Genomic DNA, 9284 nt, shown 5'->3' on the forward strand with positions numbered 1-9284 from the left:
CAGAGCCATGCTATTCCTATGCAATTTGCCTGTGCTTCTGTTAATTGCAAGTTCATGGCCCAATTACCATTTCTTGATCTTGGCACATCTTGCTTTGCTTGCTTGTTCATCTTTGTGCTTGCTTCTCTGCTGCTCCTAGCATGCTCTACACTTGCCATGCTCTGTTGTACTTGCTCAAGAGCTAACTATGCCATGCTATGCTTGCTTGTGCTTACTGGTATATCATGCTTGCTTGTCTAGGTGTACTTGTGTTGCATCTGTGACACTTGTGTGTGTGCCAGTGGTGCCTGTGATATGCTTGATGCTACCTCACAGTGCCAATGATCCATTGGATCATTCCTTGCTTGTTGGCTAACCTCTCTGTGTAACTTGGCTTGCTATAATTGATCCATTTGATCAATTGATTGTCGATGATTGCTTCTTGGCTAATCGTGGCTATATGAGTCAATTATCTCGGTGATCTTGATGCTCAAGCATCACCGTCTTTATTGCTTACTTGTCTTGTTTCTTATCTTAGCTACCTAGACTTGTTCTAGTGGCTATAGATTAATCGTGTTGCTTAACAAGGTGTGCCCATTGTTAGTGCTTAGCATGGATCTGTGATAAATTCATGCTTGTATTAATTAGATTATGATGAACTGCTTATGCAGTGATGATTTAAATGATTTGCTTGTATATGAATTTGCTGTTCATGATTCTTTTACAAACAATTAGAGTCTGAATCCATTTCTGGATAGTGATGTGATCTATTTGGCTTTCTCTTAATTGGTGCTAAGTGTGATGTGACCTCAGTAGCCTTGCTACTGATTGGTTGCTCACATGGTTGGTTGGATCTTGTTGGCTACTCATCTTTGCTTGCATATTTGGGGATCATAATACATATGAATGCCAATATGCTTGCCTGTGAAGAAATCTAGGGTTTCTGATGGTTGTATGCTTAGGATTTACTGTGTAGTCTTAGCTGTTAATCTTTGTCATCTACTGGTGCTATCTATGCATCAAATCTGGCTAGTGTGTGCATCTGTGCATATGTGCTAGTTTCTGTGTATAAGATCTGTACCTAGATGCTTTCTATTTTAGTGGCTTTTGACTGGCAGTAATCCTTGATGAAAACCAAGTGATGATCTACCCATATGAGCATCTGCTCATCCCATGCTTATGCATATGATGGATCAGATCCCTTGGATCTTTTCCAGGAACTAGGTATACCTTGTTCCAGCTCCTAGAAAGAAATGTTTTGTTGATGCAGACTTGGGTTTGTGTCACAGCCCTTCACCTCCAGGTCTTGGATGATCTTCTCAGGTCACCATGATTTCTGGTGGTTGAGTGGGTGTGTGTGTTGGTTCTGTTCTTGCTCAAGAACTGGATGAACTGAGCTTGTTCTTGCTTCACCCTTACCTGGTGAATCCTTATCTGGTCGACTGGTGTCTATTTCTAGGGTTTGTGTTCCTTTTATATGAGCCCTGCTTCTATCCTTGCATTGACACACAAGCCTGGCTCTCTTGGTGACTAACCTGATGCATGGCCTTGTTGTTGCTGCCCAGCACACTTGAGCTGCGTGCTTTCATATGCTGAAACTTGAGCCCCTGGTGGTGCTCAGGTTTGGTCTGCTGCTGCCCTTATCTTGTGCTGTCCCTGGTTTTGGACAAGCACAAGTGTGCATGACACTTGGTTCTGTCCAAACTGAATTATTTGGCTAACACTAACATTCTGGCTAGTGTTGGTTCTTTGTTTTGCAGGTTTTGAAGATGGACATGGCCAGAAGATATTCTCCAAGTCATATAGTCTAGGTTTTAGTTTAGGAGTAATATTGTAATCTTTATTTTCATTTCTGTTTATTATTCATCAATTCTTGTATCAAGAATATTGTAAAGACAATGTAATCTGTGTTGTGATATCAATAAAGCCCAAGTTTTTGTTTATGAGCTTTTGATTTATGTAATATTTATATTCTGGAATAAACATTGTATTTATGATTCACTTTGAAATTCAAAGTTGTTTGAATTCATAAGTTGTGTTTAAATTATGAATTCTATTTTATATTGTTCAATGCTTATTGTTAAATGTATTAACACTTGTCAAATGAATTCAATTCCCAAATCAACAAGATACAAAAGAGATCATGTCGAAATTTCCCTAACTCACATTGCCTAACCCTAAGTGCAAAATGAGAGAGAACCTCGATCCCTCTTAGGTTTAGTTGCAATAAAGCGCAAAAATTTCCCCCGTTTTACGATGAAATGCACATCCCATTTCTAAATCTACCCTTCGTTGTTCCTATGTTCTGGGTTATTACAAATCTCTACTACTTAAAAAGGAGGAGAGTGTTCCGTCATCAGATGGTCCGACGTTTGCTTCGTCAAACTTCGTCCGCTCTTCCTGATCGCCCCGACCCGGCCTAAGTGGGCCAAGCCCAACTAATCCAGTCACTTTCCGCTCACCCAACCACGATCAAGAAATCCTCATTAAAAATGCTCAAAAAAAACCCTCATTAAAGGCTCAGGTCCACTAAAAAAAAGTTAACCTTCAGTTATCGCCACCATTGAGGACAGTTTCTTTCGCCATCAATCGATGACCATTACTTCCAGCGATAATTAATTTCACCAGCATATAATACACCATCCTAACAACATATCCTCCCAATTTTTGTGCGTCCCGGCCTTCCCCATAGAAATATCGAGTTGAGCTTCATAAGTTCTGTTGTTGTCAGCAGTCAGAACAACCTTCCCCTGAGACCTTGAGCGATGATGCGCTCAATCATGGGATCATGTGCCTGGAAGATAAAACAGAGCAGCATGTAAAAATAAACTTTCCTTGATATTGACAGGTACACACTTTATAAGCTATCAAACTCGGGTAAAGCAAAAAAAAAATACAACATAACTTCAGTTAACAATGTTTCATCATTTCTAATGCCCTCCTGATAACCGATAATTGAGCTACCTGTTGAACTACGAATTTTTTTATTTGAAAGAGTGTCAACCTACAAATTCAATCACCAGTCAATTGAAATCCCCTTCTACTACGCCCTAACATTAATTTGGTATTAGCACCAGTCAAATAACGATCAATCACAGTAATTCATGTTTTTCAGCCTACCATTAGTTACACCATGATTTACGCCCAGCCTTTTTCAATACTATATATATACCTTCCTACCCGCCCTAAACCCACCAAGAGTAAATTATGTTTCATATCAGGACGGCCTCTCCCACACCATATTCCTCAGTGAACACCTTCCCAACTCAAATCTCCCACTCAAACATTTGATCAAGATTCTTCACAGGCGGGGCACCAACAAGTTGTCCCCGTTAAGTAGGGTTGCAACACGGGATCCGATGCGGGACGGATTTTCTTCTGCCATACCCAGCCACTGTGTATTTCCTCGGCCAAAACGAACGCTAGATGCTGGCTTAATTCCGTTTTTGTGGAACTAAGCGGGGCGGCGCCCTGCAACCCTACCGTTAAGGTATGTAATATAATTTTCATGTTTTCAGCAGCAAGCATATAGTAAGATCTTGTCGATTAGGGTCTTCCCAAATAGATTGATTCCCAGACAAACTGAATATGAACATAAGTGATTAACTGTAAACTGTGGTTTTTGGTCCGAAAATGCAGATTCGCAAATAGAATGCTTTCTTTTATGTTTTCAGCAGCAAGCATATAATTAAAATCTTGTACACGAGGGTCTTCCTAAATAGATTGCTTCCCAAAAGTACTGAATAGTAACATACCTGATTAATATAGAATGCTTTCTTTTATGTTTTCGGCAGCAAGCATATAGTAAGAATCTTGTAGATGAGCGTCTTCCCAAACAGACTGAATATTAACATATTAACATAAGTGACTAATTGTCTACTGTTGTTTTTGGTCCAAAAATGTAGACTCGCAAATAGAGTGCTTTCTTTTATGACAGAGGTCATGTAATTCGATTACATACAACTTTGGGTGTACTGAAGGTTATATTGTTTCAAGGATAACCTGCCACTGTAAAACCCTGCTGTATATCATGAATTTTGTACAACATCAAGGTAATTTCATCGAAATCCTGGTGCATGCCTACAGTGCATTGTTCAAACGATGTTGATGTAACTTATTAGCACGTTATGATATATGAAAACTTGTCAAAATTCTGGTGAGACAACATAAATATATGTGGTATAAAACTTATTAGCATGTTATGTAACTTAATCAACTTTTTGTGAAATCAGAACAACAACAAATAAATGTAGAGGGACTAAAAACATTCCAAGTGCTTGCTCCAACTCTTTGTGAAAACAGAACTTATTAGCATGTTCTTAGCATGTTATGTAACTTAGCAGAGATATCAAGGGTAGCTGAAGTTTGTAGCAATGCCCAGATGTTGCCAGTTCATTACCTTGAACATGCGTTGCCTGGCGTTAAGATCATGCAGGTGAATAATTGATAGATGTTCTATATCTGATCGAGAGCATATAGAGTATTTGTAGCAGCAAGAAGAAGGACCTTGTCATCATTATGGCTTGCACCCTGTAAATAAGGGCACAAAATAAATCAATAGTATTGGGATCTGTTCACTTCCTGCATAGTCACTTATAACATGTATTATATTGTGTCGTAACTTACTCTATGAAGCTCTTGAGGTAATATATGAAGTTGTGTCACAGTGGTATTGAATTAAAAGCACCGAGCTAGAGTCCTTGCAGACAAATATGTACTGTTAAAGATGAGTTTTTGGTAAGAAATTCATGTACACCTTCTGAAATGCACGTAAAGAGATGAATCAGCAAGTTTTCCAGGGCTAGACCATGGATGAGATGTAGTAGATGATACATGAAGGTAGCAACATAACATGTAATGAACTTGTGGGGACAAAGAGGAAACTAAAGCCACTGGCCAGCAATGTACAACATAAAAAAAAAACTCAGGTGCAACTTCATTGAGATTTACCATGATGATATGTATCAAACTTATGCGTCAGTTCACAACAGTTGCATGAAGCTACTAAAATCTATGCGTCAATCCACAACAGTTGCAAAGTCTGTTCCGGCACCAGCCACGCTTCACGCTTGCAACTAAAAATGTAGCATATCACTTCAGTGCATTAAAAAATGTTCCAGGTGATGTGAACTTTTCGAGATCACTCATTTATAAGAAACCTAATTATAAGACCATTCCATTGCTGAACACACCAGAAAATTACATAATCGGTCTCAGTTAGGCATATTGCTTTGCAAATTTAAAGAAGGTATATGCATAAAAGGTTGGTTTCTTCAGCCCCTATATTCTACTTAACAAAGAACAACACTCTATATTTGCCTGGTAATAATTAAGATGAGAGATCATCTTCCTTAAAAACCGACATAATATTTTCCAGGTAACCTTAAGAACAGATATTGCCATAACAAAACGTAAATACCACGCGCCCATGATTTCTTTCCAAACAAATAGCATATGGAGATTTATTTACGCCATTGATTTAGCGGACAACCAATCCATCCGCACCATCCTCCCTTTCCCAAATATCGCTCTACGCCTCCTAGCCAATCAGCAAGGCGAGCACACGACGATCTAAGCAAACAGCTACAATGGCGAAAATTGTTGGAGCCCATCGACATATCGATTTGGTCTCGGGTAAGTTCGATGAAGCATTCATGCTTACCATCTAATTAGCTTGTGATAAGGGACAGTCGGATTGTGAGAGCGGAAATCATACCGAGCCGGCTGTAGCACTTGTGCAGTGCAGGGAGGGGAAGAGGCCATTGACCCTAGGGCAGGGAGAGGAGGTGTCGGACGAAGCCGTCGTGTGGAGAGGAAGCGGAAAGGAGAAGTCGTGGCGGGGAAAGGGGCGGCGGCGACGCATTGGCGTGAAGAGCTGGCCGCAGGGAGAACCGAGGGAGGGGTGGCCGCTACGTGCTGCAGGCCGGCAGAGGCTTCGCGTTTAACTCCGAACGGCAAGGAAGAGGAGGAGAGGAGGGGCGCCGCACCTGGTGGAATCTGATGGGCGTGCAGTCGCTCTTGACCGCCGCCGCCGCCGCGCCTAGCTTTGCAGAGGAGCTGGCGCTCGGGCTGGGCTAAGCCATCGGAGGAGCGTTTGCGAGGGGATTTGGTATCTTCGTCTAAACAGAGAGAGACTGATAGCTGGATAAGAACAGAGATGGTGACATTGAGCAACTGTTCTCTTCTCTGCTTTGGCCTTTGGCTAGCTAGGACTGATTAGCTAGCTAGAGACTGATTACTTCTAGGACTGATTAGCTAGGTACGCTGCTGTTTTTTTTTTTTTTACGGTAAGCTACGCTGCTGTTATTTCTAAATTAAGAAGCTAGGGCTGAGTCCTAAAAAAAAATACACGATGATTAGGTACGTTGCCCTAAGAAAATCTAGCTACACTTTCTAAGAAATGCTAGCTCTTCTTAAAGTGTAGTTCTTCTACAATAGTATTTTTTTTTATAAAGCTAAGAAATCAAGTGGAAATGCATAACATATATTCAACGCCACTGGTATTTGCAGGTTTCATGAATGTTCAATTATATTCATTTATCAATTCTACATGTATGCTAGATTTAAAATCAGTCGATCCAGTTTTTATGTTGCTTATGCAGTTGCACTTTTAATCTACATCGTTTGCCCTTTTACAAGTGTACAACGGCTAATTTTATCATTTGTAATATATCGTTTGTTTTATACTATGAAATCAGTGGTTTTTATTATTCAACTGACTGGTATGATTTAATAAACTAATTGACTTATGAGAGTGGGACCTTTAAAATGTATGTTCTTGAGCCGTATGAAATTATTATTACTTTGTTTGTATTAAATTGCGCCAAAGTTGTGAAGATTGCGTGCCGTGTTGATTAAAACCGCGTCAATTAAAACGGATCAAAGGGTGTACGTGATTTCACTTACCTGTTTGGAGGTGTTTAGTGATGGTTGATGTTTAATGTTTCTATCTTAATCATTTTTATTTTTACATGTTTTGTTACCCGTAGCAATGCACGGGCACTTTACTAGTAATATTAGAAGTAATGAGAAGGCCAGCGGTAGAGGAGCTTGGTGGCTACATGGCGATCGCTGGCCGGTATGACGGAGAAGAGCACAGCCACCGAGAACACATCACATTCGTCTTCCACTACAATGTACCATAGCAACGCACAGGCAAATGTCTTAGTAGTTTATTCATAAAGATGAACAAGGGAAAGCATCCCAGTAGCAGTCCACTGCGAATAGTCCACTGCGAATAGATGTCGAGCAGAACGTTTTATGGCACCAGTCCTAGCTGTAGCCACAATAGTAATAAGCTTAAGAAAAGAAACGCGACAGAGCAATTAAACATTACTATTACGAAAACAAGATCTAAAATGCAGCAAAAACTAGTAGTTTATTCATAAAGATGAACAAGGGAAAGCATCACATGCACAGATGAAAACAGTAGCAGTCCACTGCGAATAGATGTCGAGCAGAACGTTTTATGGCACCAGTCCTAGCTGTAGCCACAATAGTAATAAGCTTAAGAAAAGAAACGCGACAGAACAATTAAACATTACTATTACGAAAACAAGATCTAAAATGCAGCAAAAACTAGTACTAGTAAAATCCACCGCACTGGAGTCTAGGACGAGCTCGCTTCGCATGCAAGCCTGCAAGACTTGCCTCTTGCCACGGCATCACCTGCTAGTAGTCGCTGTCGAGAAGCGTCCCGCCGAGCTGGCTGGAGATGTAGGCATCGATGCAGGCGTAGTGGACCTGCTCGCGGGAGAGGCGGGAGGCGTCCCACGGCCCCATCCTGATCCGCTGCGGCTTCTCGATGCTCTCACCCAGGACCTGGCGCGCCAGAGTGATCAGCCCGGCCTGCCGGAGCTCCGGGATGCCCGTCACCTCCGCCGCGACGCCGCGGAGGTCCTCGAGGTTCGACACCTGGAGGCCGTAGTCACGGCCCAGGCGGTCAGCGTCCGCGTCCACGCCGACGCCGACGAAGCGGAACTGGCTGTCCATGAGGAAGCCCAGGAGGGAGCCGGGGATGTAGTCGGCGTGAATGAGCTGGAAGATGAGGCAGCGCTGGTAGACGCAGAGCTGAAGGAGCGCGGCGGGGTTCTGCGTGGGGCTGTAGCTGGGGCGCCACTCGACGTCGAGCCCGACGATGATCTCGTACGGGGCGCCGCCGTGCATGGAGCACACCTCATCGACCCAGCGCTCCACGGCTGCGCCGGAGGAGGTGACGGTGGTGCTGATCACAGCTCGCTTGAAGGGCACGTCGGTGACATACGTGGCGGCCATACCTGGATCGCCTCGTCCGGCGGCGGCTGCTGCGTCTTCCAATCTACGGTGCGCAAACGACAAGGGTGGTGGATAGGGTTTCACGAAAGGAAGAGAAGGCAAAGCAAGATGGGAAGGTGTCGAAAATCACGGCGAAGACAGGGGCGTCCGGTAGAGAGTTAAATAGAGAGGAGAGGAGAGGAGAGGATGCGACACATTCAAAGAGCGCTCGCTCTCGGCGATTTGCACAAAAATAACCCAAAAATGAAAGAAAAGCACAGAATGACCCTCCGGCGAAACTATTTCACCAATCTAACCCTTTTGTGTGGCGCCCCTCCCACGGGCGCCACACATGCCCATGTGGCTCCCCTCCTGCCGGCGCCACTGACCCAGCCGACGTGGCCCCCTCGCCGCTGAGCTGGTGCGCCCATCCGACGTGGCAGCATGTGTGGCGCCCCTCCCAACGGCGCCACACATGCCAACTTATATCATGTTTTCGGTCGAAAACATCCAGGGGCTCCGGAACGTCTGGGACTTAGCCGTTTTGCGAGGCTCGATGTGTGGCGCCGATGGCACGGGCGCCACACTAGCATGTGTGGCGCCGATGCCACGGGCGCCACACATCCACTTAAGTGTGGCGCCCGCGCCCGCGCCCAGCCCGACCATTTTCTTCTCTGTTTCTTTTCGTCCCTCCCTCTCTCCCCCAAGGCGGCCGACGGTTCCTCCTCCTCCCTCCCTCTCTCCCCCAACAAATCGGGCACAAATTCGTCAGATCTGACCGGCCAATCTCTTCCCCATCAATTCCTCAAGGTAATCCCCTTCGAATCCCTCACATTCGTCCACTAATTTCATAGATCTTGCTAGATTTGTACATGAACCCTAGACATGGAAACTAGATTTGAAATGGCTATGTATGTGTTGAATGTGTATGTGTAGGAACCCTAGATATGTAGGAACCCTAGATATGTAGGAACCCTAGATGTGTTGAATGAAAATTTACATGTATGTGTTGAAATCCTATGTATGTATGTGGTGAAAGGCAAAATTGGAGC

General features: G+C 43.6%; 1 protein-coding gene and 1 long non-coding RNA gene across 5 annotated transcripts; both read right to left on the bottom strand.

Moving 5' to 3' along the window:
- Nucleotides 1-2509: 2509 nt before the first annotated feature.
- Nucleotides 2510-6173, bottom strand: LOC127343197 (uncharacterized). Of its 4 annotated transcripts, none has more exons than XR_007877070.2 (5): nt 5967-6173; nt 5696-5895; nt 4606-5054; nt 4379-4509; nt 2510-2773 (listed from the first exon to the last, which is right to left on the bottom strand). It is a non-coding gene; the product is annotated as an uncharacterized lncRNA (long non-coding RNA). The 4 variants fall into 4 exon arrangements; XR_007877071.2 differs by having other exon boundaries at nt 4606-4738; nt 4930-5054; nt 5696-6169; XR_007877069.2 differs by having other exon boundaries at nt 5696-6171.
- A 1224-nt stretch (nt 6174-7397) lies between these two features.
- LOC127343196 (3'-5' exonuclease-like) lies at nt 7398-8277 on the bottom strand. The gene has a single exon (XM_051369314.2). The coding sequence runs from the start codon at nt 8251-8253 to the stop codon at nt 7651-7653; it is 603 nt and encodes a 200-aa protein (XP_051225274.1). The 5' UTR covers nt 8254-8277; the 3' UTR covers nt 7398-7650.
- Between the last annotated feature and the right edge of the window lie 1007 nt (nt 8278-9284).

The sequence above is a fragment of the Lolium perenne genome, chromosome 3 (assembly GCF_019359855.2).
Source record: "Lolium perenne isolate Kyuss_39 chromosome 3, Kyuss_2.0, whole genome shotgun sequence".
Classification (NCBI taxonomy): Eukaryota; Viridiplantae; Streptophyta; class Magnoliopsida; order Poales; family Poaceae; genus Lolium; species Lolium perenne.